At 40.3% G+C, this 21,794-nt stretch overlaps 1 protein-coding gene across 2 annotated transcripts in view; it reads left to right on the top strand.

Moving 5' to 3' along the window:
* LOC138757003 (phospholipid-transporting ATPase ABCA1-like) overlaps window positions 1-21,794 on the top strand; it is a 154,152-nt gene that overhangs the window by 32,443 nt on the left and 99,915 nt on the right. For both annotated transcript variants that reach the window (XM_069923574.1, XM_069923563.1), the window contains exons 3-5: window positions 6,041-6,134; window positions 8,937-9,078; window positions 9,791-9,909. In XM_069923574.1, coding sequence (XP_069779675.1) covers window positions 6,041-6,134; window positions 8,937-9,078; window positions 9,791-9,909 — 355 coding nt within the window. The remainder of the gene's footprint in view (window positions 1-6,040; window positions 6,135-8,936; window positions 9,079-9,790; window positions 9,910-21,794) is intronic.

Raw genomic sequence — 21,794 nt, 5'->3', positions numbered from 1 at the left:
TCTTTTTCCTGGGGTAAGAAATAATTGCCACTAATTGATAGTGCAAAATAAACTGTACATGATGTACACATGTAAACATAAATAAATATAAACAAACTGCAATACAGAGATGAAAGGTGCCAATCTCCTTAAATGAGCCCTTGACTGAGTTTATTGCTGAGGAGTCTAATGGTGGAGGGGTAGCAGCAGTTCCTGAACCTGGCGGTGCGAGCCTTGTGGCATCTATACCTCTTTCCTGATGGCAGCAGCCAGAACAGAGCGTGTGCTGGGTGGTGAGGGTCTTTGATGCTGGCTGCTGCTCACCGATGGCAAGGTTCCTTGTAGATGTACTCAATAGTGGGGAGGGTTTTGCCTGTGATGTCCTAGGCTGTGTCCACTACCTTTTGCAGGGCTTTAGGCTTGGGGGAGTTAGGGTCCACATAACAGATCATAACTTGTGAAATTTAAAAAAAAAAAAAAAATCTGCCCTAATTATTTTGGTAATTGTGTTGATTCTGAATAGTCTGGTTCTGATTTAACAAATGCTGGAGCAGTTATGAAATCCCTTTGTGTGCTCCCATTAATATTTTGCTTAACCTTCTATTATCCAGGGAGTATATTGCTTTCATTAATTTAGTACTATTCCCATGCTGGACCACAGTGCCACTAAATCAACACTCAAGGATTTTATTTAATGATAGCTATGAGGTAATGTTGCAGCTCTATAAAATTCTGGTTAGACCACACTTGGAATGTTGTGTTCAGTTCTGGTCGGCCTTTTACAGGAAGGATGTAGAAACTATGGGCAAGGTGGAGAGCAGATTTACCAGGGTATTGTCTGGATTGGTGAACCTGTCTTTTGGGCAGTGTTCGCTCTAAGCTGTGCGTGCACAAGCACGCACTAACACTCTGTGTGCACGCATACATGCACACACAAAATAACAGTGTGTGCATTTTTGCACTTGACCATTTCCTCCGCGCGCGCAGCTTAGAGGGAACGCTGCTTAAGGGGCAAGGCTAATAGTGCAAAGGCTTTTTTTTGGAGTGAACAAGTATGAGAAGTGACTTAACAGAGGTCTGCAAGATTATGAGGGATTGACTCGGGGCAAAACTAGTAAACACCAGAGGGCATCTGTATAAGGTGAGGGGAGGAATGTTTAGGGGAGATGTCAGGGGTAAGTCTTTTATACAGAGAGTAGTTGGTAACTGCAAAACACTGATAGGGTTAGTGGTGGAGGCTGGTGTGATAGGAACATTTAAGACTCTTAGACTGGCACATGAATGCAAAAAAAAGTAGAGGGTTAAGATGTGACATAGGGAAGGGTTCGTTTGTTGAGTAGGTCAGCACAACATCGTGGGCCAAATGGCCAGTAGTGTGCTGTAATGTACATGAACAACTTCACAGTGAGTTAAGAGAGAAAGCTTTTGAAAGTTATTCTACTGTAATAGAAGTAACTCACAACTTTGCAATATCACATAAAATGTTTGGATTATGATGTTTTAAGTATGGAGCATTTAGTTTTGAGGAGTTTGACTAAAACAGTATTGTTTTTCCCTAACAAGAGGTTTTGAATAAAATTATTTAAGCGTTATAAAATTAAGAGGATGCTACCCATAGCGAAGAGTAAAGACTTGGTTCTCTTAGCAATGAGATTTAAAAACTAGTGGGCAATATTTGAAGCTAATAACCAAAAGCACAAAAAACAATGCTCAGTGAGTGGTGAGAGTAATTAACTAAAAGATGGAGGCAGAAATTCTCCTTGTGGCTATTAAGGACTTGATTGAAGATTTGTGGATGCTTCATGCTGAGTAACGTTAAAAAGAATTTACCTAAATAATTCTTTATTGGTAGAGTGCAATGAACTGAATGGCATCTGTGGTATAACTTCCTCAAATACTATGAATCTATTGTGTATGATGATGTGAAGCAGTTTTGTGCTGCCATATGCCTTCAATACCAAACCATATGCTTAGATTATTTTTTTTTAAAGTTCCTTATTTAAGGATCTTGGTGCCAAGAACCCATAAGGATCTTTTTTTTCTCTTGTAGCGTTAAGTAAACATGCTTTGATTAACAGTTCTTGCATATGTGTGATGTCCTTTCTCCAGCAAATGACATTTGCTTCATAGAACTTACAATTCTCACTTTAAAATTGATTTGATTTTTTTCTCAAGTAAAAAAGTGAACCAAGAACTGTATCTGAAAGGTTGTCTATGGCGCTTTACAGATTTCCTGAGATTGATTTATTCCCCAATGAGTCAGAATTCGGGCAGAGGCCTTGTCACACCAAGAAATCTAAAGATTGCCTTTTACTGAGGCCTTTCACCATAATGGTCACAAAATTTGTAAAAGAACAAAAGGATTTCTTGGTGTGCCTGGTAAACTATTGACAGTGATCTTCACTCTAAATGATATCACATCGTCATTCTGAAAGTCAGTTCATTCCTCACCTTTTCCTTTGCAGTGAGGCCATCATAAGTGCAATGGAAAATCAGTTGGAAATGGTGTTCCCTATCATGAAAATCTGTATTTCTATGAGAGGAATAATGCTGAACTTAATATTGGCTTTCCTTAAACACACAAATCAGTAAATTGCTTTCAGATATGCTATACTGGTGGCCTTGATTTTTAACAGTGCCTTGTTGGCATTCCAACACAGAAATTGTGATATTTCCATGATACATGCCCCCTAAATCTTACAGAAAAATAGAGTTGGTCCATTCTGGAGTAAATTAATTTTTAACAGCATGATGTCTAAACAAATACCAAACTGAAGCGTTGCAATTACAAGTGACTCACTCCTTCAGATTTTAATTATTGTGAGAAATATTGTTTTTCTCTTTATTTTCCTGTTTTGTTTATCCTCTCACTGCCCCATTTCTGTTCCTGCAATGTTTTATGTTCTATGAATTATTTGACTTGAGTGTATGATTTCTTTGGCAAGACTGAGTCCTTTCAGTCTGACTAGTTGAAATCTCATCGCTGCTTGCTCATTTATCATGTCAGTGACCTCCTGCATTGGATGGGATACCTAGCTTCAGCTCTCAAACATGTAAAATGCAAGAAAGTTTGTGGCCAAATGTAACTGCAATAAATTCTAAACCCTATTTGCCTAAAATTAGCTCTTAATTTGCTTGAGCTCAGTTCCCAATACTTTTAGTTCCAGATCACGAGGAGAAGGTTGATGGTTATAAACTCCAAGTTATTGGGTCTCAGCATCCTGTATTCCAAAGTCACCTGTGGAAATTTGTTATGCTTGCAATTCAGCTGATTTTTATGGTAGTTGGTCTTCATGCCCCATTGACAACAAGTCAGAATTAATGGTGAGCTGTTTAAGTTATATTAGTTGCTATTTATAGGTTGCAGCAGATAATGCCACAGAATTGGCTGTCAATCATCAGGTTGCCCTTCAATTTGAGTTCTGACTTTCTACTATTGATAAATGATGATTTGTATTTATTTTTATCTTCATACTAAAAACCAAAATCCTAAAACTGAATATCAGTTAATAGACTGAATGCAGTGCTTGGCTGTTGCATCTTACATTAATAGAGAAAAAAGCAAGTTGAACATGTAATCAAATGAGTTAATTATCTCAGATTTGTGAGATGCAATCTGCCATGCATGAATCCATGCTGACTACCTACAATCAGTCTCTGACTACCCAATCACCGGTAAATACTATCCTTCAAAATCCCTCCAGAAATTGGCAAACCCCTGACATCAAGCTCACTGCCCTTTAGTTGTCGAGCATAACCTTGTTGACCTTTTTAAATAATAGCACAACACTAGTTCACCTCTAGTTTTCTGGCCCTTCAGCAGTGGTCAAAAGTGATGTAAATGTCTCAGGAGGGACCTCAGCAATGTCTTCCTTAGCTTCCCACAAAGTGTGAGAATGCATTTCATTAGGACCTGGAGATCAAGTTAGAGTTCAAGTCTATTATCATCCGATTGTACAAATACAACTCAACGAAACCGCAATGTCCAGTCCTCAGTACAAAAACATGTAAACACACAACCAGACATAACACACAGACAGATGAACAATACATATGCAGTTCAGAGAGATTTTTATAAAAATGAATGTATATTGTTTAATAAATAGTAGTCTCAGAGAGGATTAGTATATGCATTTCATTCAGTTGTTCAGCAGTCTCACTGTCCATAGGAAGAAGCTGTTTCTCAGCCTAGTGGTTCTGTCTCTGATACTCCTGTATCTCTTTCCCAATGGGAGTAGTTGACAAATGCTGTGTGCAGCGTGCTAGGGGTCCTCAATGATTTTACATGCTCCCTTCAAACCCTGTGGATCGTCAATGGTGGGGGGGAGAGATAGTGGAGAGAGACTCCAATGATCCTCTCTGCTGCCCTTGTGTTCCTGTATTTTGACCTTCAATCCAATGCTCTGCAGCAACACTTGCCCGCCTCACTTTTCAGTAAGTTCAGTTGCTGTTGCACCATCCTGATAAGTGAGGAGATGTGTGATTCGTCCACTTTAAAAATGCTGCAAGACTTCCTCCCTGGTAGATCTAATATGGCTCTGAATCTTGCCACTTATTTCCTTAGATTCCTCATTTCCCATGATCTCTGCAGTAAAAACTGGAGAAGAACTCATTCAAAATTGCACCCATCTCCTGTGGCTCCACACAAAGTAAACACTGTTGACCTTTTAATGTAACCGATTCTCTCCTTAACCACCCTTTTACTCTCATTATGCATGAAGCATCTCTTGAGATTCTTCTTTGTCCTATTTTCTGGCTCCATCTCGTGCGTGTCCTCTTTTTGTCCTCCAAAATTGCATGTACACTTATTGGATTCCTCAGGGAATTTTTTTGATCTGGACATCTTAGATCTGACCCTGATCCTGACTGGACTCTCAAAATCTCTCGTCGGCCAGGGTTCCTTAAACATACCAGCTTTGTCCATCACCCTAACAAACACCTGCTGCATTTGAGCACTTTCTAATTCACCTTTAAATGCACCCCACTTTCCGGCTGTCCCCACGTTACTGGCTAATTGCTCCAAAATCAGTCTTGCCCTAATTTAGGACTTTAATTTGTGGGTCAATCCCATTTTTCCCCATAACAATGGTAAAACCAATGGAGTTTGCATTACTGGTTCCTAAAGTGCTCCCTGTTAATTCAATCACATGCTCTATCTCATTCTTGAAGAGGAGGTCCAGTGTTGTTCCCTCTCAAGCAAAGCCGTCAATGACTTGATTGATGAAGCTTTTTTGAAAACACTTAGCAAATTCCATCCTGTGAAAGCCCAGTGCACCACAAGTGCCCCAGTCAGTATTTGGGAAGTTGCGGTTAGATAAACAAGAAAATCTGCAGATGATGTTGTCTAGTGCAGTGAACTATAGTTCAGCAGGTTACACAGCATCCACAGGAAGCAAAAGGTCGTTGATGTTTCAGGCCTGAGGCCTTCTTCAGTAGTGCCAAAAGTCAGGCAGACACTTGAATAAAAAGTTGAGGGATGGTGGGGGGAGTGAAGAAGGGAGAGAAGGGTGAAGCGCACTGGTGAAAAGGTAATAGGTGGATAGGTGAGAGGGTAAAGAGAAATAAGATGAGAAGTGATAAAGGCATAGGGTTGAGAAAGGTTGCTCTCTGATAGGAAAGGAAGGGGGTGGGAAGTGGAAGGGAGTCAGAAGGGTAGGGAGAATGGGTTAACAGAATTGTCTGGTTGGAAACTGCTGAGACCGAATACAAGGTGCATTTCTGCCAGCTGAGATCTCTGCTATTATTAGACAATGGCCTCTGCTGAAGGTCTCCTCTTTATTGGATCGAGAAAACCTGGAGCTCATTCACAATGACTTTCTTTGGCTCATAATGATGTTTGTTACCTGTCGTCTCTGATGGAACTTCCTTCAAGTTGTTCTCATCAGAAGATGACTAAATTCTGAGGGGGAGAAAAAATGCTCATTGAGTTAGCGGGTGATGGTAATGAAGTCAATTCTCCAGTGAGCAATCCTAAGTGATGTATACATGCTCGTAATGTGAATCTTTCCATTTAAGCTTGTACCACATTTTTGCATTGTGTTTTTTTTTCTGTATTTTTCAGTTTCAGCTGCTGATTGAGATAGCGTGGCCACTTTTTCTGTTCTTCATTCTGATCTCCGTACGACTCTCCTATCCTCCTTATGAGCAACATGAATGTAAGTGCTAATCACCTCAATGTTCACTTATATCCAACATGCACTCAGGTATGAAGGATTTTTGAACACCAGTTTCTTATTTCTGGAGTTGTTTGGTCTTGAAAAATATGATTAAATGCTTGATTACTTTCCCACCTCCTGACAAGCTAATGGTGTTATTTGGGCAGTTCTCATGTCAATCTGTGCATGTCCTGACACTTGGTGACAGGTGGAATTAGGTTGAAAATGTGGTTTTGATTGATTTCACCTGAAAAACTCAATAACTCGTTGCACACTTAACTGCAAAAATCTTATTCTGAAAAGGGAGGACAAAAATACCATTTTAATCATAAACTGAGGCCAGATGCAATCTTGCATTGGATATAGTTATCACTGTAGTGTCTACAATTATGAGAATGCTTGCACAGAGTTTGTGCGAAAAGACTTGTGATATTACCGTCATCCAGTCTGTGATCTTTGATCTGCTGTATCAGTCCTTTTCTTGACCAGTTTCAGTGAACTTTTAATCAGATTGCGATGAACTCTCGGGCATGGACAGGTTGACTTGTAGGACTTTTGTACCTCTAAACCATGATTAGGAAATATTGGCACTCAATTGTGTATTAATATGAATCCAGTGAAGCATAATGATGATTACATGCATCTGAAGGAGCTAACAGATCATGGGGTGCTTTCTCAGATTGATCCAAAAGTACATTTAAAAAACAGAGGGCTTTCCTTGTGTCTTGGGACAATTTATCACTTCAAATAATATCACTCGATCTTATTACCTAGTCAGAATCCTATTACCTTCTGAGTAACCTTATTGTGTGGAATCTGTTTGGCCTATTCCATTTATTACAGTGACAGGAAACCTAATTCATTGAAAAGCCCTTGGAAATTTTATGAAAGTAATCTAAGAATTGCCATATAAATCCATCACTTCCTCTGACGAGCACTCATTTGACATTGCATGTTATGTGGTATGTTATACTTTCGTCAATGTCTGAAGCTGGATTATTAAGGGCTATCTCTGGGGAACAAGTGTGATTCAAGCAGACTAGTCTGAATATGACATTCCTGCTCAAAAGAATATACTGTATCTTTTCCTCTCCAACCATACCTCTCACTATGGTAATACAATCCAAAACACATATTGGTATTTTTACCACTACTACCTCTTCTTGTGATATAATAACAATAACACATACTTTTCTCTCTTCTGTTTTTTTTTTAAACTGGTGGCACAGCCATGTCACCAGCAGTCAGTACATTCTGGATTGACCAAGTCCAGTGGGCAATTGGATTGTGATGGGGTGAGGAATAAATATTACTGTCGTAGAGGATTTGATGAGTTTCTATTGGTGGCAATGTTATCCATGGGAGTTCTTTCCTTTATAGATATACAACACCAAGTGATCATTAAATTATGTCCCCTGGTCCCAGAAGTCTCTGCCTCTGTGATACTGATGAAACAATTTTTTTTTTTTTGCCTCATGAGCCAAAGATTTGGACCATGATTAAGAATGAGAAGTTCTGTGGTCATCTCTAATGCCATCTAAGTGTCATTATCCCATCCTAAATTAATCCTAAATTGATTTCTTTTTTTTTGATTGGGGGTTGCTTATGTACCAAAGCCAGTATTTTGTTTATTATTTATGTGCACATATAGTCAGAGTGGAGTGCTAACATTTCTGATCTGAGAACCTCTGTCAAAACTGGGAAAGAGAAAGAATAATTTTAATTTGTAATGAAAGTGGGATGTGAGATAAGATGATAATTTATCATATACTTAAGTAAAATGTACAGATGAACCAAAATTTTTACTATTTGCAGCCAAATACATATACCAACTTCAAAATATATATTAAATTTGCCAAGATAGAAAAAGGGATAATAAATATGAAAAGATGAGTAGTTAGTGCAAGCAAAAAAAAAAAGAAATATCAGAAATGCAGATAGATCTTTTGGTGGTCCCAAATTAGTTTATGATTAGGGTTAGGGGAGGACAAGGAGGTTCAAGAGTTTGATGGATGGGGGGGGGAAAAGCTATTCTTGAACTTAGAGGTGCCAGACTTCTGCTTGAAAATAGCCATGAGAAGAAAATTTGTTCAGTGAATTGGGGATCCTTTATGATATTGGCTGCCTTCTTGAGGCAGCGTCTTGTATAGACATGTTCAATTGCACATAATGGACTTGGCTAGGTTTCTGCATCCTTCTACATTCCTGGGGACTTGAGTTTCCAAGCCAAGCCATGCAACAACCAGAATTTTTTTTTATAGTGCACCTGTAGAAGTTCTATACAGTATTCAATGACATGCCAAATCTCCTTAGATGACTTAGCAAGTAATGGCATGCCTTTTTCACAATTGGATTTGAGGTTCTGTTTCTGGGAGATGTCCTGAAGGTAAAAGGGATGAATAGAAAGGACAAGGGGAGTATCCATGATAAGGCCAAATCTTTTTTGGGTCAGATGGAGGGTTGGTATAAATCTTTGTCAATGTTCTCTGTTGCTAATAACAGGGCTGTTGGACATGCCCATCAGTTCAGCCATTTTGTTTAAAAAGAGTGAGAACAGATGAGATAAAATCACAGATGGATGACCAGCAGTAAAGAAAGAACCAGTTGCTTATGGTCAGAGAAAGTAATATTAAAACCTACAATCTATTCATTTGGAAGATTGGATACACTGACTGGACAGCATGAAATTTAGGGTAAAGAAAAGTCATCTCCTAAAAAAGCACAGTAAACTGATTTGCATGAATGTGCAGAAACAGACAAAATAAACTCATAACCACAATTTCTTTCCTCTCTTATGCCTAGGCCACTTCCCGAACAAGGCAATGCCTTCTGCTGGGACTCTGCCATGGATACAAGGCATTATCTGTAATGCAAACAACCCCTGCTTTCGCTATCCGACACCTGGTGAATCCTCTGGAGTTATTGGAAATTTTGACAAATCGATGTGAGTCAAAGATAGGGTTACTAATAATGATAGGTCACATTATCAACTGTGAATTAGTTCCACACATTAAGTGCATCTAGGGTATTTGGCAGCATTTCTATTTCATTATAAAGCATTATTATTATTATTGTTTCGTATGCAAAAAAAAAAAAAATTGGAATCTCATTCATTCTTGCAATCGGATAATTTGAAAGCTCACTTGGTGATTATAGTTTGCAACAAGATAAACACAATTGTGTACAAGTTTTATAATGGCATGTCCTTGTATGAATTCCAGTGAGGCCATCAGTGGTCTTGTGGGACCCTGAAGTGGATTATCCAAAGCAAAGTGACATGTTTTTAGCATGGATGGAAATGGTCAATCAACACCTTGAGTTAGATCCCATTATTGAGACCAAGATTTAAAAAGGTGAAATTACATATATAAAGGGGGAAAGAAGATGGGAGAGGCTCGGGGTGATAGATTTGGCAATTTTCATCCTGCAATCAATATCCAGCACTCAAAATTGTAATGGTTTTGAAATGTTGGATCCAACCTGCTTTGTAAGTCTGTGAATAACATCCATGGAGTTCAAAAGGCAGGCTGATAATTTGTCTGCACCATTGTTAGAAGAGGTGTTTTGTAATGGCTTTCATTGGCACATATATAGTTCCAACGTGATTTTTTTTCCTATATGAAGCTGTTTTATTGCCTCTTTCCCGTTCTTTTCAGACTTTCCCGCCTGTTTCTCGATGCCAAGAAGATAATACTGTACAGCCAAAGGGATGGTAACATGGGAGCTTTCCACATGCTGTTAGAAGCTCTAAAAAGATTCAGCAACTCGACTCTGGGTACTTTTCTCAATAATTACTCTCTGATCTGTAGTCCGTCTACTCTGTTTGTCTTTACCTGGATTTATCAACAACATACAATGGCTTTGATGAAGTAGTAAAACAAACCAACATGTTGGCCTAAAGGCCTATTATTCCAAAGTTTATCATCTATCTGCAGGGAACTTGAGCCAAGTGATGATTTTGGCCAGAGTGGTTATAAGCAATTATCGCAAGTGAGAGAGGTAGAGATGCAGAAAGGTTGAGCTTTGAAAACCGAAAGATGAAAGGAAATGCTGGAGAGATGGACATCTGGGATTTGGATGTGTTCAGATTTGAGGAGCTCTGAGTGTCCTGAGGGTTGTTAGACCATTATTACATAACAAATCATTCACACAATGCTTGGTTTGATGCTAAGAAATTCCCTGATAGAATTGACTAATGTTATTTTTCACCTCCCAAAATTTAATTTGCTGAATTTCATTTTGGAGGGCTCTCTTTCCTGCTTGATTACCTACTGGAATAGAAAGCAGAGTACTCATCTACTCCAGGAATTTAAGCTCCAGTTCCTGCCCGTCTATCCAGTCTGCTATCGAGGATGGCTTTCACTGTTAGATTTCGAGAGCTACCCTTCTTTGCCCTCCTTCCCTCTCACTTCTTGACTTCTTCTCTTTTACCCACTCACTTGCATGCACCTCTTATCCTGTGCTCCTTCCTCTTCTCCTCCTACCTCCACCTTTTTAGTTAGATATCTGCTTTTTTTCCCCCCGATTCCTGACGAAGAGCACAGGGCCGAAACATTAGTTACATTTACTTCCTATTTTCTTGTTTAACAGTTGGACATGGCATCTTTCAAAGGAATTGTTAAAATAATATCCAATCTATTTTCCAGCTGGGTATTAAAGATTCCAAGGCATTTTTCTGTAAGAGTGGAGGAGTTCTTTCCATTACTCTGACCAATATTTATCCTTCAAATAACATTACTAAGACAGATTATCTGGCCATTCTATAGCTGCTGTATTCTCCATTTCCAATGTTGCACAGTGCCTCCAATTTACAATAACTGAATCGATGGCCATGGGAAATGTTGAATTCCTGAAAGGCATTGGATAATTACAAGAAAAAAGGAAATGCTGGAAATACTCAACAGGTCAGGCAGCATATGTGAAGAGAAAACCACCTTGATTAATGTTGCAGGCGATGCCCTTGTATCTATTTGAACACAGATGGAAGACTGGGTATCTTGCCAAGTAGTGATACTCATAGTTTCTGAAAGTTCTTCCCTCTCTACCACCATCATTCATCTTCCTCCATATACACTCCTCTGGACAGATTAATTTTGATGGCAAATATTTATTACCCATTCTCGGATGGCGCTAAACATGCTTGTGCTGCCTGGAATTTCAGTCACAGACCTCATTTTAGTTCTTCAGCACTGCCCTTACAGCAACTCCAGCAGCAGCACTGCCCTTTTTTTTTAATCAGCGATTTAAACACTTGAATCAAAGAATAGTTGAATCCTTACCAATGATGCATCATTCTATTATACAAAGGCGTGCATGGCTGGGAGAGAGGCACAGCTGGTAGAGCTCTTGCCTCCAGTTCCAGCACCTTGGTTTCAATCCTGACGTCCTTCCTTTGAGATGTTTGCATTTTCTACCTCTGACTGTGTGGGTTTCCTCCATGTTCTGGTTCCCTACCACATTCTAATCATGTGGAGATTGGTAAGTTGGTTGATCACTGTAAATTGTCTATCGGAAAGTGGTAAAATCTCAGATTTTGTGGGAACGTGGGAGAATAAAATATAGATAGATTTTGTGCAGGAATAATATAAATGGATTCTTGCTGGGGATTTGTTGTGCTGTATAACTCTCGAGTTCTCTTAGACTTAGTGTCTTTCCAAAACCAGTGAAGTACCTTTTAAGTGTCCTCACAGTTGTAATGTAGGATTCAAGACAGCCAATTTAGACATAGCAAGTCCCATAAACAACAATGTGGTAATAGCCTTATCCGCTCTATAGGTAATGTTAATTGATGGTAAAGTGATTGCTAGCATAAGAGGGAGAATTCCCTGGCATTTAGTGAGAAATCTCTGATTCCTTACTTGTATACATGGATGTCTAGAAATATATAGTTTATGATTGTTACAGATTGGCCAAGACTGGTTGGCTCTTGTTTGAAGCTGTAAATCGTGCACATGTACCTGATGTTTTCTTTGTTTAGTGGTGAGCATGGAGAAAAAGGAATGGAATTAAGTCAACATACACTAGTGTTGTGAAATCTCACTCATGTTTTTTTTAAACAAATGTCTCTAGACAGAAAACTTTGCAGGTTTAGTTTTATTTTAACTGGGCCTTTCCACTTGGCCATTGGGGAACTGTTGGAATGAGATGCAACACTGACTTTATAAAACTTAAACTTTCATGCAGGATGTGATGGTGCCTAAATTCCCTGTCCATATTTCCTCATGATGTGGAAGAAGGCTATATCTACCCATTGAATCTATGCCAATTTACAGAGCAATCTGATTGCCCACTTTTTTTTTCCTGCAACTTGTTCTGCCCGCATTCTCAACAATTCTCCCACTCATCTGTGCATCAGGGCAACGTAAAGTGACCACCAAGTAATGTCCTAATCTGCATGCCTTTTTGTAATGTGGGAGGAAGAAGTGCACTGGGTCAGGAAGAGAACCAGCACATCCTAAAAAGCATCAGAATTCAGGATTAAACATGGGTCACTGGAGCTGAGGCACAGTTCTGCAAGCTGAGTCACTGTGTCTTTCACTTGCAATTAGAGCAAGTGGAGAATAAATGCTCATTTGAGAGGATGAAACATTTTCCTCATCAGTTTCTGGCCAGCAGGAAAAGTTGAAGCTGTTTATCCTGAAAGACCAGACAAAGAACCCACATGATCTCAAAACGAGATGACTGAAGCCTTATTTGCTTGACTCCACTGACCTTGTCCATAAACCTTTTACATTTTTTGAAGAAGAGGGAAGTACAAAGTGGTGTGATCCCTGTAGACATGCAGCTGCTTCTGTTTTGTAATTGTCAGTGTCATCCAAAGTACAAGCTTCATGTGTTCAATCAAATTCATTCCAAAGTACGTTTGTTCCAATCCAGATCTGAGGAGTAAATCTCCAATAAAGTGCTGTGTGGTGAGAACTGTTATCTTGTTTGTTCTTGCTGGACAGTAAACATCCCAGGGCGCAGTTTACATCTGAGCCAAGAATAACACTGCATTGTGAAAACATAACGAGAAAAATTTAACTCTTTCGCCCCCCCCCCCCCCCCCCCCCCCCCCCCCCCCACCATTTAGCATTGCAAATGTGTGATTTAGTGGAGGGGATTTGGTTCAGTACGGTGAGACATCGGGCAAAATTGAGCTGCACCCAGTATCACTTGGATAGAGTTTGAATGGACTCTCTGTGACCATGTGGGTTTCCTCAAACATTAAAAAGTTGAGTGTGTTGGTTAGTTTGTTGATCACAACAAAATTGCCCTTAATAAATTGAAATTAACATAGATTTAGCACAAATATTGGTGCGAACTAGATATGATGAAATATTGACATCTGTGCTCTTATTACTAAACAAATGAAGGACAAAGTTATTGGGAATTGCTACTTTTTGAGAGTATTTCAATTGACAATTATTTTACATCCATATTGAATGTTGCATGATGCACATGGTGAAACAATTGCTTAACAGGAGCTTGGAAAGCATGATGGCTATCCACCCTTTCAGGCTGACAACACTGGTGGGAAGGGCAAAGAGGCCCTGGAGCATGAGTGTTCCTCTGAACCCCATAAGGAAAGTTGTAGTTTACACCAGGATTCCCTCCAACCCCACCATGTAGACCCAACATCTCCTTTCTGGAAAAAGATCTCCCTGTTACTTTACTCAAAGGGATCAAATGTTCTTAGATGGTTTGTGGTTTCTTCCTCTCCATTGTGTATAGGTATTTAAAAGGTTCTGTATTTTAACATTTTAGATGTGGCCAGATATGAAATTGCACATTTTTTTTGATCTCTTTACTACTCACCCTTCACAGCAAGATGTACTGTAGTAGTTACAATTCTAAATGGTATTTGGGGCAGGACTGGACCAAAATAAGGACAAGTGGCCAGAAATCCCAGGGCAATGGAGCCTTAGTCCCATTACCTGGTCATTAACATCCTATTTTATTTTTGCAGAAACCTGCTATGCACAAATTGTCAGCTGTGCTTTCTACATTACAAGTGTGGCTGTACCAGCACAGGAGTCATTTTAGCCTATGAAGTACTGGATCCTCATTGCCTGTGCCTTCTATAACTAGGGTCCTGTTTTCAAACCGAATATCAAACTCTATTTTTATTAGCAGGGCTCCTGATATTTTGCCAGTAGCTTTGGTTGTAGGATTGAATTTCAATTCTCACTTGATTTTATTTTACTGGGAGTGGATAAAGCTCTCTCCATGATCTTGCTTATTTTTGCATGCACATTTATATTCCTTGAACATATTCTAAGGAGAAACCCCAGTGGTATTGTTGAGTTCAAGACACAGTCTAGACTAGTTGTAAGTGTCTGGGTTTTTTCCAGACTGATGGATAGCCTTTATGACCCTCTGAAATAGCATTCCCTTAATGCACAAATGCGCTTCATCTTTCCACTGTTGCTGTAAATCAAACCCACTCCCCACATCCAATGTTGGCACACTCAACAAATAATCAATAAATTAAGTCATAGCTGAAGTCGCACTTGCTTGTAAGCTCTTTGAATTAAATCTTTTCATTTGTAATTTGGAGAAAATTTGATGATTGAAAATATTTTGGTGGTGTTACCATTCCTACATTCCTAATTCACCTGAAGTTTGCTGTTGCCTATTCCCTATAGTCCTTAACAAAGTGAAGTATGTGTGATGAAGGTAATGAGAGTACTCAGGTTCTGTATGACCCAGGATAGTGTATTTCTAAGCAATTGTGGTGTCTTGGAGGTAGCCTGGAAAGTATTCCCATGCATTTTCTGTATCTCTCACGGTAATCATAGATGCTGTTGAGAACTCTTGGTGGACTGGTCTATACACTCTGTAGATGATGCTCACTGCAACAGTCAGTTTTTTGCATTCCCTTTCTTCAAGGTGATTCGGGGCACAGTGGCACAACTGGGCAAACTGCCACCTCACAGCTGCAGTGAGAGGAGTTCTATTTTCACATTTACTGCTATCTATATTATGTTTACCCATGTTTCCTCTGGGTGATCTGGTTTTCTCCCACATCCCAAAGATTTCAGGTTGGTAGATGACCTGTCCAAGGAAGATTATACCTTGAGTATAGGTGAGCTGTAGAATATGGGGATGTTGCAAGGAATGTTGGGAAAATAAAGTTGGATTAGTGCAGATTTGTGTAACTGGGGACTCTGCAATAAGCCATTTATGCCTATAGAAGCATCCTTAGAATCATAGAACCCATACACCAAAGAAACAGGCCCCTTTGGCCCTTCTAGTCTATGCTGAGCCATTTTTTTTTGCCTAGTCCCACTGACCTTCTCCCAGTCCTTAACGCTCCATACCTCTCCCATCCATGTACCTGTCCAAATTCATCTTAAATGTTAAAATTGAGCCTGATTTCACCACTTCAATTGACAGCTTGTTCCATGCTCCCACCACCTTCTGTGTGAAGAAATTTCCCCTCATGTTCCTCCTAAATTTTGAAAATAGTTTAAAGAAAAAGTCACAGAAAGCACAAAATTCCTGAATTGCATTCTGAACAAAGAAACTGCTCCATACATTTTACCCAGTGTGCTTTGTAGCAATCTTTGTTGGATTGATTTGGGAGATATGAATGCACTTCTTGCTTTCATTTTAGTGAATGGGGTTAAATAGATAGAAGGAATGTTGTGGGAAGCATGTTTGTGCAAGTAATTAGTGTGTTAACTGTTTTAGTTTTGGCTCCCTGCTTTATATAAAAGAAAACCGGGGAGAATAAGCTGGAATTGTGAGCAACACTAGTTAGGCCACATCTTGGGTACTGCAAACCGTTCTCATTCACCAAATAATAGAAAGAAGTAAATCACAAAATTCTATGGACATCGTGGTTGAAGTAAAAACAGAAGCTTCTGGAGAAGCTCAACAGGTCAAACTGTGTCCTTTATGTAGCAAAGGTAAAAATACATAACTGACTTTAATAATAGAAAGATGTGGTTACACTGGAGAAGGTGCAGTGAAGGTTTATAGGGATATAGAGACTCTGTATAATTGTAGCAAGAAGCAAAAATTGGATAAGATAGGATTGTTTTCCTGGAACAGAGAAAACTGAGGAAATTTCTAATACTGAAGCATAAAATTAGGAGTTAGAGCAAATGGAATAAGTCAAATGTGAGCATGGGAGTCTAACTCAGAATTTAAATGGTTGGCCATTGGGAGGCTGCTGTAGTTGTAGAGAGGAGGTGCTGAGCGAAGCGATCACCAATCTATGACTGGTCTCTCCAATGTAGAGAAGGCCACAAAGGGAGAATGGGATACAGTAAATAAGTCCTGGGATGTACAAGAGAAGGGTTGCTTCACATGACAGGCCTGTTTGGGACTCTACTGTGATGAGGGAGGAGGTGTGGGCACAATTGTTGCACCTCCTACGGGCACAGGAGAAGGTGACAGGGTGCAATTGGTGGGAGTTATGAGTGCTCGAGGGAATCACGGAGGGACTGGTCCCTGTGGAAGGCCGAGAGGGAAGGAGAGGTAAAAATGTGTTTGGGGGTGAGATCCTGTAGTAAGTGCTGGAAATTCCAGCAGATGATGTGTTTGGATGGGGAGGATGGTGGGGTGGTAGATGAGGATGAAGGGAATTCTATGTTCTTTGCATCTGGGAGCAGAAGGGGGCCAGGGCAGATGAGTGGGAAATGGAGGAGATGTAGGTGAGGGCTGAATTGATAGTGGTGGAGGGGAACCCACATTTGTGGAAGAAGCCAGTAATTTTGGAAGATCTGGACTAAGACCTAATCTTGAGAACTTCCCAGATTGGCTGAAAGCAAGGGGCCCTGGACTTAAAGTAACTCATGGAACAATTAGAGAGGAAATCACTTTGTTTTATCCAGTGGGTGATGGGGTATACAGAACCTGATGTTTGTAAGAGTGATGGAAGTGGAAACCCTCATCATGTTTAAACAGTGCCTGGATGTGTATTTGAATACCTGTCATCTGGAGGGCAATGGGCCTAGAGCTGGAAGGTGGGATTTAGTTGGGCAGCTCTTTTTTAAAAAAAAAAAAAAAAAAAAAATATTTTTAACACTATGAACCATACTGACCAAAATACACACAAACATTTCCCTCTTAAATATACACAGTCATTTTCTCCCCTTTTCCCCCTCCCTTCCCTCCCTCCTTCACCCTCCCTCCCCACCCACTCAACGTTCAACATATATAATATATTAAACCCATTAAACAATGTCATCACACAATGAAAATCAACAAGAAATTTGTGTCATCTACTTTTACACACTGGGTCTGTTCATTTCGTCGTCTTCTCCTTCTGTCATTTTAGGTGGTGGAGATCCACGGTACGACTTCTCTGTTCTTGATGTACACAGAATTGAGAAGCTGAATGACCTCCTGTGTTGTTAATTTTACAAGGTTATAATTCATTTGCCTATAACAAGTTTTTGAATGTGTTCATCTTCTAGATTTAATTATAGTTCCTTGCAGTGTAAGATGGACTGATATAATTGGTGTTCAATGTACAGAACTCATCCTTGTGGCAGGAGTTCAGCAATTTTGTTTCTGCTGCAGGACGTATATTTTTGGGTGCATGCTCTTTCCTGTAATCTTGCATTTTAAGATCAGAAAATTGTAGAATATGATCATGAGTTTGTTGTTAAATGCATTGTACAATGTACATATGCACCAAAATTCTTACTTTTTGTAGCTAAACAGGTACTTGGAAAAACTATAATGGCAAAATTACTTGAAATAGAAGAGACAATAAATGTATAAAATAGGTAGATGATGTGTATGAAGTCAAAATTGGAAAGAAACGGCTACTCTGGGGTTTTGTGGTAACACATGAATATGGAACACAGTTGAGGTTGATACAAAAATTGGGAAGTGGAATTTGATTTGCAAGCATGTTGAGAACATGCAACTGTTGGTGTAGTTCTGCTTTAAGTGAAAGAAAAGTAGTCCACTGGCATTTTTTTTGAGAAGTTACCACTTTTGGATTTGCACCACCTGAGGCTCAGTGAGTGAGTGACTCAATGGTGCAGTTCAGTGATCTAGGTTCAATCCTGATGCTGTCCAGGTGGAATTTTCACCTTCTCTCTGTGACCATATGAGTTTCCTCTGGCTGTTTCAGTTCTCCCCCTATCTCTTAAAGATGTGCAAGTTGGTAGGTTGATTGCCACTATAAAATTGTCGCTGCTCTGTCAATGAGTGGTAGAACTTGGGGGAGGCAGAGAAAATTAAATGAGATTAGTGTAAATGATTTGTTGATAGCTGATGTGGATTTGATGGGCTGAATGGTCTGTTTCTATCTTGTATGATTCGATGAGCTCCATTTTAGGATAGAAAGAATTGCTTTCGGTAGTTCTTCTGTTTTAAAACTGGGCCTTTTCGTTATCGCTGAAACGGCATCACATTTGCTGTACAAAGGTCAGAGAGGCACATGATGATTGTGAAAGGCACTGACAACAGCACTTTAGACAAGCTTAATGAGCAATGAGCCCTTGATAGCAGTTGATTCTGGTGGTCAAGATGGATATTTTACTGATGTTTCAAGTGAATCATACGATCTAGGTACAGAGGCCACTCTACTCATTGTACTGCTTGCTGGCCTTTTCAAACAGCAGAGGAGCTGGATGCCTATTTCTCCATGTTTTTTCTTTGGCTTGGCTTCGCGGACGAAGATTTATGGAGGGGGTAAAAAAGTCCACGTCAGCTGCAGGCTCGTTTGTGGCTGACCAGTCCGATGCGGGACAGGCAGACACGATTGCAGCGGTTGCAAGGGAAAATTGGTTGGTTGGGGTTGGGTGTTGGGTTTTTCCTCCTTTGCCTTTTGTCAGTGAGGTGGGCTCTGCGGTCTTCTTCAAAGGAGGCTGCTGCCCGCCAAACTGTGAGGCGCCAAGATGCACGGTTTGAGGCGTTATCAGCCCACTGGCGGTGGTCAATGTGGCAGGCACCAAGAGATTTCTTTAGGCAGTCCTTGTACCTTTTCTTTGGTGCATCTCTGTCACGGTGGCCAGTGGAGAGCTCGCCATATAATACGATCTTGGGAAGGCGATGGTCCTCCATTCTGGAGACGTGACCCATCCAGCGCAGCTGGATCTTCAGCAGCGTGGACTCGATGCTGTCGACCTCTGCCATCTCGAGTACCTCGACGTTAGGGGTGTGAGCGCTCCAATGGATGTTGAGGATGGAGCGGAGACAACGCTGGTGGAAGCGTTCTAGGAGCCGAACAGGAGTGTGGGTATGACAACGGCTCTGTATACGCTTATCTTTGTGAGGTTTTTCAGTTGGTTGTTTTTCCAGACTCTTTTGTGTAGTCTTCCAAAGGCGCTATTTGCCTTGGCGAGTCTGTTGTCTATCTCATTGTCGATCCTTGCATCTGATGAAATGGTGCAGCCATGAAAGACCCCAACAATGAAGACGCTGTTTACATCCGGTACCGCACGGATGGCAGTCTCTTCAATCTGAGGCGCCTGCAAGCTCACACCAAGACACAAGAGAAACTTGTCCGTGAACTACTCTTTGCAGATGATGCCGCTTTAGTTGCCCATTCAGAGCCAGCTCTTCAGCGCTTGACGTCCTGCTTTGCGGAAACTGCCAAAATGTTTGGCCTGGAAGTCAGCCTGAAGAAAACTGAGGTCCTCCATCAGCCAGCTCCCCACCATGACTACCAGCCCCCCCACATCTCCATCGGGCACACAAAACTCAAAATTTCTCCATGTAACTTCTCATTAATGGCAATGGACTGTAAAACTTATGAATTAATAAATGCTAAAGTCTGGGTTGAATGACTTGAAAATAAGGAAGGTAAATTCTCATTTAGACAGTGAATTCTCACTTATCTGGTTTTATTAGAACTCATGGAGTGGGTGATCCTTCAATTTTAGTAAAAATTAAAGAGCTCATAATACTAGGTTATTTCAAGCTACAAAGTAAACTTAAACCAGCTGCTTGTTCACTTGATAATTTATGGAATATTGGTTGTATAGAGCAGCAATTACAAATACATTCTGAAGCACATAAATACCAATGTTAATATAAATCGCACTTGATCTCACCGAACTGGAATGGAACCAATGTTTGAGCGTAAATGCAAGGGATTGTAATTTGTAAACAGTGTACTATTGGTTTTTCAGATTGCCATTGGGTGCAGCTCATAGTAGATGTTAGATCTGCTGCCTCATAACTGTGTTCAATCCTGACTTCCAGTGCTGGCTGTGTGAAATTTAGACCTCCTCTTGGTGAAAACTTTCCAGTGTTCTGATGCCCTCCCACATTCCAAACACATGCAGATAGATAGGTTAATTGAACACTGTAAATCATGTTCAGTGTGCAAGTGCACGGTAGAATCTGGGGGGAATTGATGGGAACATGTGGAGAATAGAATCAGATTAGGGTAAATGAGTGCTTCATGGTCGTCAAAACGCTTGTTTTAATGCTGTATGGCTTTGTGTCTTTGCTAATGTCCTCTTTCAATTATAGTTTTTTTTTTCTGTGTTAGTGACATGTAACTATTAGCATTCCTTCAATGGAACAGAATGCAAAACATTGTGTTTTAAGTGCCTGTTGATCAGACCACCTCTTTTGAATGGTCTCGAAGCAAAATTTTTGCCTGGCGGGGGGAGTATATTGGAAAGTCGGGAGTCAGAAACTCCTGATTTGTGATTTTCCCAAGGCTTGGACCTGGATAATGAGAGTGGGGAATAATGACAGAAATAGACCCAAAAGGCAAGGAGCTGGGATGAAGTGGGTTCAGCTGCAGAGCTGAAGGAATGTCTAGGGCAAGGCCATGAAGGATCTGTAGCCAAAGGTGCACTCATGAATTACTAGACAGAAATGACTCTTGCCTTCCCTCTATGGTTCCATGGAATGGACAACATAAATCAGGCACCTTAATGCATTGGAAAGACACATGCACTGCTTCCAAAGCAAATCAATATCACTGTTCTCTCCCTGACCAATGCCCCTTCTCTGAGGTCTAATGATTCCTGATCAGTACATTGGATGGGGCACGTTGCTTACACACAACACCAGATTCTCAAAATTGACATTATTCCAAGATCCTTCAGGGCAAGGAATTTGCAGGAATACAGAGGAAGCAACTCCAGGCTCCTTTGAGAAAGTGCTTAGTACAGGTAATTCATGAAAATCTCAAAATAGATAACAAGCATTCAGGTTGGCATTAAGAATCTCAACTGTCAACTCCCAGGAGCACACACAAGACCCACAAAAGGAGTGTACCACCTCCCAACTACCCACCCACCTGCCCCATCAAGCACATCCTGCTCCATCTGTGTCACTGTTACAAGTCCCTCAAAAGCCTTGTCATCCACCTCAGAATCAACAAAGCAGAAGATAAAAATCATCCTCGAGCCTGAGGATGAGATGCCTAACAATAAGAAGAAATGTTACCATAGAGCAGAAGGAGGAGATGGAAATTTGGAAAGATAAAAGCTCCATCACAATCCTGGGTGGATTCCAATTATGGGCAAAGTGAAGGTTGGCATGACCAGAAATAATGGACAAGCATTTATAGTAAGAAGCAGGATGAGATATGTCACTGTGTTGAAAGCACAACAGGCAAACCATGATTGTAAACTTACCATATATTTTGGCATACGTCAACCTTTAGGTAATTCAGGACCCCATTTTCAGCCTCATTTTATGGTTTTATCATATCAGGCATATAAATTGACCCCCCCCCCCCCAAAAAAA

Source organism: Narcine bancroftii, chromosome 1, assembly GCF_036971445.1.
Source record: "Narcine bancroftii isolate sNarBan1 chromosome 1, sNarBan1.hap1, whole genome shotgun sequence".
NCBI classification, from domain to species: Eukaryota; Metazoa; Chordata; class Chondrichthyes; order Torpediniformes; family Narcinidae; genus Narcine; species Narcine bancroftii.
Note: the sequence above shows the minus strand (reverse complement) of the source record. Positions and strands in the feature narration are given on the sequence as shown.